General features: G+C 38.5%; 1 protein-coding gene across 3 annotated transcripts; it reads left to right on the top strand.

Moving 5' to 3' along the window:
- Positions 1-5721: 5721 nt before the first annotated feature.
- Positions 5722-6978, top strand: LOC105183627 (uncharacterized). Of its 3 annotated transcripts, none has more exons than XM_025299402.1 (3): positions 5722-5860; positions 6066-6257; positions 6367-6978. In XM_025299402.1, the coding sequence occupies exons 2-3, from the start codon at positions 6108-6110 to the stop codon at positions 6538-6540; spliced, it is 324 nt and encodes a 107-aa protein (XP_025155187.1). In that variant the 5' UTR covers positions 5722-5860; positions 6066-6107; the 3' UTR covers positions 6541-6978. The 3 variants fall into 3 exon arrangements, with proteins under 3 accessions (XP_025155187.1, XP_025155186.1, XP_025155185.1); XM_025299401.1 differs by having other exon boundaries at positions 5722-5868; XM_025299400.1 differs by having other exon boundaries at positions 5722-5906.
- The last annotated feature ends 8542 nt before the right edge of the window (positions 6979-15520 follow it).

Below are 15520 nucleotides of genomic sequence, written 5' to 3'. Positions count from 1 at the left end.
ACATACTTGGAAACGTTAAAATAGGAAGTCCTACCCCATCCGCCGTATTCTCCAGACGTTGCTCCCTCTCTCTCTGACTATCACTTGTTTCGATCAATGGCACACGGCCTGGTTGACCAGCACTTCCGGTCTTATGAAGAAGTAAGAAATTGGATCGATTCGTGGATCGCTTTAAAAGATGACCAGTTTTTTCAACACGGGATTCGTACGCTGCCCGAAAGATGAGAGAAAGTAGTGGCCAGCGATGGACAATACTTTGAATCTTAAATGTATAACCAGTTTTTTACAATAAAGCCTCGAATTTCGGAAAAAAAAACGGCTGAAGCAAAGTTGTACACCTAATACATATACAGGGTGCACGATTTATCTGAAGACATTGAAATATCTCGAGAACTATGCATTGGATAAAAAAAAGTGGTTGATGAAAGTTGTTAGTCTCGAAGGGGGACATCCAATGATACCAAACTCGACCTCCCACCCCACCCCCTGGGGGTGGGGGTTGGGGGCAACTTTGAAATCTTAAATGGAAACCCCCATTTTTTATTGCAGATACGGATTCTACGCCACAAAATACGTAAATTTTGTTCGAAACTTTTTTTTTATTCGTGATAGATGGCGCTGTAATCGCAAAAAATTATATTTTCCGCAATTCTCCAGAAATGATCATTGGATTGAGAAATAAAAATACCTGTTCAATATTTTTAAAGAACATAATAAAAGTTATTCCTCCCCATCCTCTCGGGGTAGGGTGGGTGATAACGTTCAAATCTCAAATGGGGATCCACATTTTTCATTGCAGAATTAGATTGTACGTGAAATTTTTATTGAAACAATTTTTTTCATTCGTGATAGATAGCGTTGAATTTTTCCGAGAAACTACTTTTAGCGTTACATAGGAACAACGACGAGGACGTAGTAGTTTTATGTTCCCTTCAGGTGCTTTTTTAATGTGAGTCCCCTTGCCTCTCACAGATCGGGGTGCTTTTTTAATGTGAGTCCCCTTGCCTCTCACTGTTCAATTAATTAGAGTAAGTGTTCGAAATTTTTACCTTCAACTTCAATACACTTATTGATCCTTTTTTCAAATGACTGTACACAGGATAGAAGCATATCTGCGGGAGTTTCAGCGCAAGCGTTTCTTATGCGTTCTACCATGTTTTCACGAGTTGTTGGCACTTGTTGATAAACCTTATCTTTTAAGTTAGGTTGATAAATCTTATCTTTTTAATAACTTTTATTATGTTCTTTAAAAATATTGAACAGATATTTTTTATTTCTCAATCCAATGATCATTTCTGGAGAATTGCGGAAAATATAATTTTTTGCGATTACAGCGCCATCTATTACGAATAAAAAAAAAGTTTCGGACAAAATTTACGTATTTTGTGGCGTAGAATCCGTATCTGCAATAAAAAATGGGGGTTTCCATTTAAGATTTCAAAGTTGCCCCCAACCCCCACCCCCAGGGGTGGGGTGGGAGGTCGAGTTTGGTATCATTGGATGTCCCCCTTCGAGACTAACAACTTTCATTAACCACTTTTTTTTATCCAATGCATAGTTCTCGAGATATTTCAATGTCTTCAGATAAATCGTGCACCCTGTATATAAATTATTATATTCGTTATCTTTCACTATTTTTGTTGACAGAAAATTACGTAATTCTTCCGCCATTTTCTTTTCTTAAGGAGGTGGGTGTAACGTTTCCAACCTAAATTTTTCCTCCCTAGATATAATTTCCCAAGACCAAGTCGCTAGAACTTACCAAATCTTTCCTGAACTTATCCAAACTCTACCAAATTCACTGATAAATCCTACAGTAGCGTCCTCTATGAGCATTTCTGCCAATCCCCTCTCTCTTTCTTATTCAATATACATTATAAAAATAACTTTATTCAAAATAGCAATCAACGCGTGACCCTGCCACTATTCTTTCAGTAATGTCATTTTTATTGCTATTATTGCTATTATCATTACTACTATCATATTACTATCGCTATTACCACTATTATATTACTATATTATACATATATATTGTTGTGCCCGCGCGTAAAAGAAATAACTCGGGATAAACTAAACGAGAAAAGCTTTATTTACAGCCAAGAAAAACGGATCTTAATCAATCTCAAAATAATCGCACGAATTCGCTTTACGTCCGTACGCCGTGACAGGACTAGAGCGACTCTATGTTCTAGTTGTTAGTAAACAAACTCCTTGACAACGATAACAGCTGTCAAACACTGTCTATATGCCTTCTTCACAGTCTTCTCCCAAGAGCGTGGGAACAACACGTTCCCCAAAGGCGTGGGCACAACAATATTATCACTACTATACCAATATGTTATATCACCATTATATTATTATATTCCCTAACAGCACAGATGTCCAGAGGACGTTCAGTACATCTTAATAAGGTCCATACCCAGATAGAACATAGAAGTCATAATGATATTATAATGATGTCAATATGACTTTATTTGTCACTTAAACGTCACTGACAATAAATGACACAAAAATGATATAAAAATGGCAAAAGTATATATATGCTACATTATAAATATAAACACTTTGAAATAATCATTTTAGTTTCTGAGATATTTATATCGCTTGACTATATCGTTACAGTTGTGTTAACAATAGAAATAATTAACAATATAAACAAATATAAATAATATGTAAGAAAGATGATGGCTTTGTAACCAAATCTTGGAATTTCGTTTATCGTAATATTCTAATGACATTCATAAAATAACACATGCGATATTTTTAAAAATCTTTGAGGTTTGATGACGTTATTATCCTCAGGAATCTTATATGTAACGTAAACTGTAGATTTTCGTACAAAACATTGTTCATATAACATATATGTATATTAGCCCTTATGAAAAAGAAACCCTCAATTTTGGATGTTAACACTCAAAAAACGCTTAACTTTGGATGCTAAACACCGATAAAAAACGCTCAACTTCGAATGTTATACACTGAATAAACGCTCAATTTTGGGTGTTATACACTGAAAAAACATTCAAATTGGGTGTGATTTCGGATCGTCAATTGAAGGTTACACTCAAATGGGGTTAACGCTCAACGAAAACTCTCAAAATAACACCCAAGAAAACTCTCAAAATAACACCCAAATATTCACATTCACATTTTTTACCCTGTATTTCTTATCCATACGTACACAAATACGTGTATAAATACATACACAAATACATGTACATTGCGACGCTATTTTTCTTCGCCTGCAAATTTCCGCCGGTCCTAGCATCACGGTCTCTCACACTCGAAAAATGTTGGGCGCCAGGTGCGGACATCCGCACCACTCACCAACTCGAACAACCAAAAATCCACGATCGCAACGCGGAAGTCCGACGGGACCGGTAGCTCGTAGGGAAGTTTTAAGTTGGGAGACAGGAGGGGTTCGGTCGGAATCGGGGAGAGCGAAAAGACGACGTAATTACTAACGGAAAATCTAATTTATTGTCTCGGGAGTCGGTACGCTCCGCGGGACGATATAATTTTACTCCACATGCTTACTCGCAAGATTGTTACCGCTCTGCGCAACATGACAAAAAGCTGACGGTACACGAAACGTTCGGAACACTGGAAGTTTTCAGGTGGACGGTCTTACAGTTTCGGAAACCTCCCGGCGGCGTAGTCCTGATCGGTCGTCGGTCGGTGCGATTTTTCCCTCCGGTCGCAGGTCCCAGCGGTCGCCTCTGCGCTCGTCGCTCGGTCACTCGGTCGCTCCAGGATCTTGTCCTCTCGCCGGGTAACGCACTGAATTCTGTCTCGCGTCTTGCGTTTACTCGCGGTATTTTTTTCCCTTTTCTTTGCTGACAATATCTTTGACTATCGTTACTCGGTAACGGGGGGTATACTAATCTCTTTCCTCCGTAGAGAGCGGAACACGAAAACTGATCTTTCGAGAGCGAAAAACGAATCTAGTCTCCATTTCTTTCTGTCTTTCCTTCTCTCCGTTTTCGGGTGGTTCCTCTTTCCCCCCGTTTCTCTCTCTTCCAACGGATCGGGAATCCTTCCGCGAATCGGTATTCGAGATCCGCGTAACGAACGTTCTCTCTCTCTTTCTTTGTCCCTCGCTCCTTTTCTCCGTGTTAGTCTTGCCTTTGTCTGCCGGAAAGCGAGCCACGCGTCGCGGTCGTGTTCGACGGTATCGCGTCTCGCTCCTTCCGTCTCCTTTCGTGTTGTCGTACAGAAGGCTTGTCTAATACCAAACATGGCAGCAGGTAGTCTATTTCGGGACGACATATATTTTCTAATGAGAAACGAGAATTGAGAGCAATCACCTGATCGACACGTGCCTGGCGATGAGCGAAGTCCTCCAATTCCTTCCTGCTCCTCCGGTTTTTCTGGTCGGCTCGGAAGGTTCAGGGGCACAAAATTGCGGGACGCGAGACAGTCTCACCTGCGCGCTCCTAACATTAATGAATGTTGCACAAATTATAATGGTTTTTCGGGGAGTCAGTTCGAACTCCCCATTGACCGCGCGATAATTTCTTCCTCCCGCGTCGTGACTGCTGTCTCGTCTACTGGTGACGGGCGCCTCCGCGGCTGCCACGTCACAACATGTCCAAAAAACATTTTAGAAATATGATATCTCTAAAATGTTTTCCGAACATTATATACAGGGTGGGCCACCGAAAACGAAACAAACGTGTTTTTTAGTATTTAATTTAATTAATTTGAAAAACGCTCAGACAAGTCAACTTTAGTTTTAAGGAGGACATGTTAATTGGCTATTTTCGTTCATCAAATTTCAACCCCATAAGATAAATTAATTTCACCATAAAAATTTTAATTAAAAATGGCAAGTGGTATCTCGCAACATATCATTTGAAAGCGCATTAAATTCTCTTTACAATAATGTTTTATTTTTTGAATTCCGATCATTTTTTCCCGAGAAAATTTGCTCCAAAGAAATAAGAAATTTACTAAATTAGCAATTTGCATGTTAACGTAGTAAATGTTGAAAATGACCACCACCAGCTTTCATACAATAATAAAGATTTTGGTCAAAACGTTGTCGCACATTCTGGAACATTGTAGAATGATTTGACGGCATTCGTTGACGATACATTGTAAATCTGTTAACGAAGCTGGCTAAGATGCGTAAATTTTACTCTTTAAGTAACCCCATAAAAAGAAATCTAGCGGAGATAAAACTGGAGATCGTACAGGCCATTCAATAGGGCCTCTGCTTTCAATCCATTTACCTGGAAATCTTTGATCCAAATACCGTCGAACAGACAGTGCATAATGCGGAGGAGTTCCGTCTTGTTGGAATACCAACTGATCTTCAAGATAATGCTCATCATTCTCGATAATATCAGTTAACATTGGATCAATGATGTCTTCCGATAATTCCAAATACATCTCTGCGGTCAAATTACCAAATAAAAATAAAGGACAAACGATTCGATTACCAAAAATACCAGGCCAAACATTTAATTTTTCTGGATGTTGGGTATGTACTTCGTGAAGTATCCTCGGATTAGAATCTGCCCAATAGCGACAATTATGGCGATTGACTATGCCATTTTGATAAAAAGTGCATTCATTGCAGAAACAAACATTGAAAAAGAAATTTGGATTATTAACCGCTCGTGCACTTACGAGGGCGGTCCGATAAGTACTTAGCTTCACCGCCCGATGGCGCCACTATCGCAAGAGAAATTTACTATCGTGTAGTACATCCTCGTAGACGGCTACTAAAGAGCCTGAAATCAAAGAGCCGCAAACTGCCTCCACGTTTTTGATTGGCTGTACTATATGACGTCAGAATACGTCATGTTTGCGAGGAAAAATCGTACAGTTCGCTAGCTGTCTGCTAGATAAGAAGGTTGCGAGGTTATTTTACATTAAATCTTTTGAAACATGTTTCTAATGTAAATACATTGTCTAAAAAACTTGCTGGAATTTGAACATAACCTTTTACAAACTTGTTTTATTGTATTTCCTTAAAGAGATTTGATGGCTATTTACTGTCGCATGAAACATTTATAAGAATAATTTCAAATTATGTAATTACTTTATTATTTTTGCAGTATTTGTAGTTATGTTGCGGTGTTTAAATATTGATTTGCATCATGGTACGAGTATGTAGTGCAAATAATTGTTCAAATAAGTATAGTACTGGGATAAAGTTCAGGAGGTGCCCTTGTATTCCTCATCTGCAGCAACAATGGTTAGAAAAATTAAACAGAAGTACTATGGGAAATGAATTTTATCTTTCTGAGGTATGAATGCAATTATAAAATTATAAAATAGTTGTTTCCTTTAGAAAATATATATGTTTAGATGTTATGTCATAAGATTTTGTTTTATGGTTCTTATCTTATATTGTAGGAACATTTCAGCAGAGAAGATTTACAAACAAATACTCGAAGCCTTATTCCTATAATTTTTTGCAACTGCTCAAATACTTGTAGGTCACAATCTTGCAACAGCTTGTCACAATCTTGCAACAGCTATTCTGAAGAGATTCATTCAAATGCGACTAAAAATTTTCACTGGTCATGAAGAACGAAAAGAATCCGGTTCAGAATTTGGTAGTTTCAGCATGGGCTCGCGTTTGTTAGGCAAAAGCATGAAATAAAACTTTATTATTAGTCAGCAGAGACTTCCAACGATATTGAGTAAAGTAATTCTGTTTTTATTTTTAGTATGTTAGTCTAATTGTTGTCACAAGAAATTTCTATTGAATGCAATAACCCAGATAGAACACAGTGTTAGCAAAATATTTTAGAGATATAGATGTGAAATATTATATAAATATTGTAATGTCCGAGATTCTCAGATATGAAAAAGATTATAATAAATATCTAAAAATATTTAAGAAAACCATTTTTCATTAATATTTTTATGAAACAACTTATGACTTATAAATCGATTTATGAAACATATTTTGCAGACATATTTTTACATATTTATTATAATTGTTTTCATAGCAGAGAATGTTGAACATTACAATAACTATAAAATATTTGATCTATATTTCTAAAATATTTTGTAAATATTATGTGCTGTCTGGGAACCTACATTTTAGTAACAGCAATAATAATATAATGTAATTATTAAAAGATAATTATGTTCAATACAATTATTATAATATATAATATAATTGTTATAATATATAATTATTATAACTGTTTTCAATAAAACTTATGTTCGTTCTCAAACGATTATGTAAATTTATTTCAATTTTATTTGAATAATCACACTAATACATTTACGAGATTCAGATATTAGTTTCGAACTTCGCGCGAAGGGACGCCATGTTTGCGAGGAAAAAGATTCCCCTGCCTAGCAGACAGTTTGCGGTTCTTTGATTTCAGGCTCTTTAACGGCTACTGTCGAAATTTCAGCCGAATCGGACTCGTAGTTTTGTTTTGACCGCGTGTGGAAGCGGGCGTCATGATATTCCTTTATTCTATAGATTCTTTTATTCCCAGACCGGACATCTAATGAATGTATGTTTCACGTCCAATTTATATCCGTATGTCCGATTTACGTCCGTGGACATAAATTGGACATAAAAAGATGTCCTTACTTGGACATCGGACCTGTAGGACGTCCGATATACGTCCATCGGACGTCCATGTCCGAAGTTGTGACAAACGTACGTCCTATGGACGTCTTTTGTAAAAAAATGGACATATAACGGAAGTCCAGTGGACATCCGTGTGCTATCTAAGTTAAGTCGAATTAAATAACTTTTCCATTTTATTTAAAAATCAGAACATATATGTATAATTATCCAAATACTAATATCAAAACTGTCTGTACCCACACAGCACACTTTATCTCAGGGACGTCCGACATCAATATCCTAGAGATATACAAATGTCTGTTATTTTAGATCCTACAGATATCTTACGGATATCTCTTTTAATACCAATTTTAAAAAACTGAAAGTTTCTAAAAAAAATTGAAAGTTACTAAAAAGGATAATCCGTAGGATTAGTAACTTTTTAGTAGGATCCGTAGGATATCTGTAGGATCTAAAACAGCAGATATTTGTATATCCCCAAGATATTGCGGTATCCCAGAATGATGTCTGTCGGACGTCCTTGAGATAAAGTGTGCAGTGTGGGTATATATTTACTTTAGATCTATAAGAATCTTTTTTTGCTATTGTTAATTATAATATTTATTATGTCTGAATGGAATCGTCCAAAATTACACAGTAAAATATTCAGAAAATCTTAAAATTTTAGATTATTAAGAAAAACAAGCTATAACGCCTCTTTTCTTTCATAACGCAATTTTATTCATTAAATTGACTAATAATGAAACAACTGAAACTCTATGTATTACGTTTAATTATAAATGTTGAGTAAACGTAGAAGGAGGCTTTCGCACTTCGCGCCACTAGAGTATGGGATTCTTACATCGTATTCTTGTCATTCGTCCGTTTGCATTCTGTAAACAGTTATGAACTATTTCTGCTGTATCTGAATCGCTAGAGTCTTCACTCGAATCAAATACGCTTTTCACAATTGCTTCAAAAAATAATACTTTCTGCATGTCTCCTTCTATATTTAGGTTAATTTGCTCGTTGGTTTACTTTTACTGTCAGCACTGTAAATATCATTCTAATTTAAGATCCGTATCAGTACCAATAATGTGCTTATTCAAATTGGAACGCTGTTGGTAGCACACTTTATGACGACATGCTTGCAGCGCTGGCAGTGTATTTTAAAATACGCCCGAAGTGAGTGCTGCTATCAGTGCTTATGTGTTGGTATGTTGCGATAGGCGCGTTTGAACATTGTCTTAGCCAATCATATTCTTGCCATTATGTGCTGTACCTCTACTCTTGTATTATATTCGCTCGTGTCGTACAGTTGTGTGTGTCGTTTTTCGTTGCTGCGATTGTTAAAGCGTTCGGTAAGAGAGAAAATAACTTGTAAGCGAACATGTCTCTAAATAGAAAAGCAGTTACATACTCTGTTATATTAGCAAGTACACCAGTTTTGTATAGTTTATCCCAAGATCTTCCGATAAAGACTCTGATATCAACAGGTTATGAGCTCAAATCCGCTTATAAATCCTTTTTTCTTGATGGTTGCGTGGAATTTTGGAACTTGTTGCCGTTGTTCACGAACGATTTCGCGTACTTATTGCCACGTGTCGGATGTTTGGCAACTCGCGCTTAGACTCTCGTCTTATTTTGCTGATTCTCTGGTGTGACCTGGTGACAATGGAGGACAAGTTCATGAAAAGCATTACCCGTCTGGATGGCAAGAACTTTCAAATTTGGAAATTCCAGATGAAGACTTTGTTAATCGCCAATGGAGTGTACGACATTATTACCGGTGTAAAGCTGGTGCCCGGGATGCTGCTGCTCGCAAAGAGTGGACCAAAGACAATGCGAAGGCGATGCTGCTGCTCTCAACGTCAATGGAGGATACTCTGGTAGAATGCTTGCTGACTTGTCTGATTGCAAGGTCAATGTGGGAGACCTTCAGCAATATTCATGAACAGAAGACCGAATCGAATAAGTTGATCCTCACACAGAGGTTCATGAATATCGTATAGATACTTCTGACTCAGTAGTGCAGCATGTCGCTAAAGTCAGAAATCTTGCGAATGTGACGTTGGGGACGCTGAAAGACGTTGGAGAAACCGTTTCAGACATAGCAGAAATGCCTAAGATTTTGGCTACCCTGCTGTCAAAGTTCAATGCTCTGAAGACAGCATGGGACTCAGTGAATCCTGCTAATCAGACATTACCCAGTCTGATTGAGAGACTGATTAAGGAAGAGACGCACCTAAATCAAGAGGATGAAATGAACAATACCAGTGCTCTTGCAGCGGTCATGACGAAGACAGGAAGAAACAGAGGTGTCAGTTCTAGAGAGAGCGGCGGTCAAGCTCGAGTTCTCAAGAAGGACATAGAATGTTTTTACTGCAAGAAGAAGGGGCATGTGAAGAACTGCCAAAAGAAAAAAAGAGACCTGAAAGCCGGTGAGAAAAATAATAATTCTGAAGATCATGCCTTTCTTGCTACTTATGCGAGTAACGGTATTGCCTACGCTTCGAGGAGACCTTCGGTTTGCCCATCGAATGTGGAGATGGCGTCACTGTTGAAACAGGACGTGTGGATCATCGATAATGGGGTATCGACACATCTCACTCACAGAAGAGACTGGCTTACCGACTTTCAGTCAATAACTGATTCCTATTGATTCCTATTGCGCTTGGAGACAATAATGTGTGTCTAGTCGTGGGCATCGGAACGGTGCTTATTGAAAAATTAATGAACGACAAATGGTATGAAAGACGAATCGAGGATGTCCTTTTTATGTCTTTAAAATCGGAAAGAATTTGTTCTCAGTCGGAGTCTGCACGACGAAAGGCTACGAGGTGCACTTCAAACAGGAACTTATCAACATTGTTATAGAAGATACGATAGTGGCACAAGGACTTAGACAAGACAATCAAATATATCGGATGTTCTTCAGGACTAAAGTTGTAAGTGAAGCAAACGTTTCAGAGCTCAGCTTGTAACTATGGCATGAGCGGCTCGGCCATGTGAACTCTGGCACGTTCAGGATTACAGTGAAAGACAACCTCGTCGATGAAATGAAATTCAGTGAAGCGAGTGACTTCTTCTGTCAATCTTGCCAGAAAGGCAAAATTCACAGACTTAGTTTTGGTGAGAAAAATCCCAGAAAATCGCCTGAACCAGGAGAGTTTGTATATTAAGACATTTGTGGACCGATGTCTGTGGAATCTCTGGGAGGAGCTCGGTTCTACGTTCTGTTCAAGGGATGATGCATCTGGTTTTCGTGCTGTATATTTTCTGAGGCACAAGTCTGATCTGTTCGAGAAGTTCAAGGACTTCTCAGCGCTGGTCAAGAATCGCTTTGGAAGACTAATAAAGTTTCTACGTGTGGACAATAGAAGGGAGTTCTGCTCTAAAGAGATGAAGAGGTATCTACGCATGGGATACAAATGGAATCCACAGCACCATACATACTAAAACCGAACGGGGTAGCTGAGCGGGATAACCGTACGATTGTTGAAACTGCTCGTACGATGTTACATTCGAGGAACCTATCACTGTTTCTGTGGGCCGAAGCAATGAACACTGCTGTGTATATACTCAACAGAACAATCTATACAAGGACAAGTGGGTCAATTCCCTATGAAATGTGGACAAGGAGGAAACCTACCCTAATAGCACATATGTCCAGAGGACGTCCCCAGGAGAACGTATGCTATCAGGTAATCTCTTGCATTTATGTGTGTTTGGTTCTACTGCATTCATGCACATCTTGAAACAATTTCGAAAGAAGCTGAATGCAAAAGCGAAGCAGATGATCCTGGTGGGCTATGAGGGTGAGTCTGCCAACTATCATCTCTTTGATCCGGTTAGAAAAATTGTTATAGTATCTAGAGATGGTATGTTTGATGAACAAGTGACTATCATCTCTTTGATCCGGTTAGAAAAACTGTTATAGTATCTAGAGATGGTATGTTTGATGAACAAGTGACTCCGACCAACCAGAGGAGAAAATACTCAAGTTTGGAGCCAGCTTACTTGAAAACGCCCAGGAGAATGCACGAGAGAATGCACAGGAGAATGTACGAGAGAACGCACAGGAGAATAGACAAGAAAATGAATTGGGGAAAGCTCAGGAGATACTATCTGTAAGCAGTGATGATGCCTACGAAAAGGCCATCGATAGGGCTGCACCATGTGTGCAAAAGCGCACGGTCAGGGTAGACAGAATCTACAACCAGCAGCAGAGCGACAACTCAGAGATCGTCAAACAATTAAACAATCACCAAAGTATCAAGGCAATATTGCCGAGGTTGTTCCAAATTCATACCAGGAAGCTGTGACAGGTCTTGATACACAAAGGTGGATCCAGGCAATTAGCGAGGAGCTGGAGGCTTATGAGCGCAATGGCACGTGGAAGCTGGTAGCGAGGAAGGATGCTGAGAATCTTCTTGATTCGAAGTGGGTGTTCAAGGTGCAACAGGACATTTCTGGTGAGATATGCAGATATAAAGCAAGACTTTGTGCACGTGGTTACAAGCAGAAATAAGGGTTAGATTTTACTGAGACATTTTCGCCTGTTGTGAGATACGATTCGTTGCGTGTATTATTAGTGATTATAACATACAAATACTTAGAATTAACACGATTCGATGTTCAGACCGCATTTTTATACGATGAGTTAAGCGAAGATGTTTTTATGAAAATACCTGAAGGATTACCGTATGATAATGCCAGTTTTAGCAGTGAAGTTGTTTGTAAGTTAGAGAAATCAATTGATGGTTTAAAACAGTCACCTCGCTGCTGGAATAAGAAGTTTACTGATTTTCTACGATCGTTTAATTTGAAACAAAGCGCTGCCGATCATTGTATTTTACCGGAACTATAGAAGGATCCGAAGTTTATTTGGCTTTGTTTGTTGATGACGGTCTGATTGCAGCCCAGTCTAAACAAGCTACTGACAAGTTAATTGTTTGAATGAAAGGAAATTTTTATATTACTCTAAGCGATATGAGCATGTTTTTTGGCCTGCAGTTGGAGCGTAATCGTAAGAATAAAACCTTGTTTATACATCAGCGTGCGAACATTGATAAGATTATACGCAGATTCCAACTCGAGGATGTGAGGAGTATCAGTGTACTGGCAGACCCTCATTCTAACTTGCTCTTAACTGATAAGGATGAGTGTTCACATTAACACCCGTATTCATACCTCAGACCAGTCAAACCTTATATTTAAGGTTTCCTTAAGTTTATCTTCAGATGGTCTGTAGCCAATAAAATAATCCGTGCAGCATCTAAAGATGAATATAAGGCCTCAAATATAAGGCTTGACTATGAATACGGGTATTAAATGTACCTTTTAGAGAAGCTGTCGGATCTCTGATGTTTCTCGCTATAGTGTCACGACCGGATATAGTGTTTGCTGTTAATGTAGTTAACAGATATTTGAATAGATACCAGGTATGTCGGTAATTACTTTCCGGTTTTGTAACAGATGTCACTAGCCATAAGTATGCAATGTTATGATTTGGTACATATGTCATTTTATTCTATTGATATTAACCTCAAAACTACACAAGTTACGTTCCGCCAAAATAACAGCGTTATAGATTAATAATTTTTTGAAAATGTCGAGCTTTGTGCCTGAAAACGTGCATTTGTGACACGCATTACTTTTCTTGTTTAATTAAAAGAAAAAAGCCGCTGAAAGTCATCGTTTGCTGGTAGAGACTTACGGTGAGCATGCTCCAACCATAAAAACATGTGAAACGTGGTTTCGACAATTCAAATGTGGTGATTTCAACGTTCAAGACAAAAAACGTCCTGGTAGGCCGAAAACATTTGAAGATGCGGAATTGCAGGAGTTATTGGATGAAGACCTAACACAAACTCAAAAACAATTGGCAGAAAAGTTGAATATGGGCCGAGTAGCAATTTGTGAACGATTACAAGCGTTGGGAAAGATCCAAAAGATGGGAAGATGGGTGCCACATGAATTGAATGACAGGCAATTCGAAAATCGAAAAATCGTCAGTGAAATGCTGCTTCAAAGGTATGAAAAGAAGTCATTTCTGCATCGAATAGTAACGGGTGATGAAAAATGGATTTATTTCGAAAATCCCAAACGAAAAAAATCATGGTTATCACCTGGCGAAGGCGGCCCATCGACTGCAAGGCCAAATCGCTTTGTTTGCAAGACCATGCTCTGTGTCTGGTGGGACCAGGTTGGTGTCGTATATTATGAACTGTTGAAACCTGGAAAAACAGTTAATACTGATCGCTACCAACAACCTACCGATCAATTTGAACTGCATTGATCGAAAAACGTCCACAATACGCTCAAAGACATGATAAGGTGATTTTGCAGCATGACAACGCGCCGTCTCATACCAGTCAAAGCAAAACCAGTCAAAGAAGTGTTGAAATCACTTGGATGGGAAGTTTTATCGCATCCGCCGTACTCTCCAGACCTGGTTCCATCCGACTACCACCTTTTCGCATCGATGGGGCACGCGCTTGCAGAGCAGTACTTCGCCGATTTCGAAGAAGTTAAAAATGGCTCGATGAATGGTTTAGCTCAAAGGAGAAACAGTTCTTTTGGAATGGCATCCATAAATTACCTGAGAGATGGGCAATATATATAGAATCAAATGGCCAATACTTTGAATAAATAAATTTTAACTATCCATTGTAAATAACGTGTTTTCTTTAGCGAAAAAACCGGAAAGGAATTACCGACACACCTGGTATACGCAGATTCACTGGGAAGCAGTAAAGCGTACTTTTCGTTATGTACTCGGCACGAAAGATTTAGGTATCAAATACTCATACTGTGATGATAATTTAAGTCTTGAAGGTTTTACGGATTATGCCAGCGATTTGGCAACATGTAGGTCTACCACAGGGTATTTATTTAAGTTGGCCGGAGGGCCTGTATCGTGGGAGTCGAAGAGGCAAAGAATGGTGATACTAAGTATAACCGAGGTTGAATATGTGGCGACAGCCAGTGCGGCAAGAGAAGCTGTCTGGCTAAGAAAACTATTAGATGATATCGGGTGTGGGTATGAATATTCTACAGTGCTTAATTTAGATAATCAGAGTGCAATATGTCTGGCGTTGAATCCTGAGAGATAAGAGGACAAAACACATTGACATTCGATGTCATTATATTAGAGAGAGAGAGAGTGAAAGAGATGTGCGATATGTACTATCTCAGCGACAGAAGGAGGATACTTTAACGAAGGCTCTCTCCAGAGAGAAGTGTGTATCTATGCGAGATATATTAGGCATATGTACGTGTAAGGAAGTTCTCAAGTAGGGGATATATTGAGTAAACGTAAAAGGAGGCTTCGCATTTCGCGCCACTAGAGTATAGGAAATGAGCGCTGCTATCAGTGCTTATATGTTGGTATGTTGCGATAGCCGCGTTTAAACATTGTCTTAGCCAATCGTATTTTTGCCATTATGTCCTGTACCTCTGCTCTTGTATGTATATTCGCTTGTATCGAACAGTTGTGTGTGTCGTTTCGTTGCTACTGTTGTTAAAAGCGTTCAGTAAGAGAGAGAGAATAACTTGTAAGCGAACACGTCTCTAAATAAAAGGCGGTTACATACTCTGTTATATTAGTAAGTATACCAGCTTGTGTAGTTTATCCCAGGATCTCCTGACAAAGACTCTGATATCAATAAAAACAATAACAAAAACAACTATAACGCTTCTTTTCTTTCATAACGCAATTTTATTCATTAAATTGATTAATAATGAAACAACTGAAACTCTATGTATTACGCTTAATTATAAATAGCTTTAGAAGTTAGATTATAAGTATTTTATATTTTTTATATTATAAATTATACATTGTAAGTTCGAAAAGACGCTCAACTGATGCTCGCAGTGGCAGGACTGCGCCTACAAAAACCGCGGCTAGCCACGGGCGCATAGCAGAATAAAAAGTCAAGTCATTACAGCGGTCGCGTCGAGGAGCCA

The sequence above is a fragment of the Harpegnathos saltator genome, unplaced genomic scaffold, assembly GCF_003227715.2.
Source record: "Harpegnathos saltator strain DR-91 unplaced genomic scaffold, Hsal_v8.6 scaffold275, whole genome shotgun sequence".
In the NCBI taxonomy this organism is placed as follows: Eukaryota; Metazoa; Arthropoda; class Insecta; order Hymenoptera; family Formicidae; genus Harpegnathos; species Harpegnathos saltator.
The sequence above is the reverse complement of the archived record's forward strand: the minus strand, read 5'-3'. Positions and strand labels throughout refer to the sequence as shown.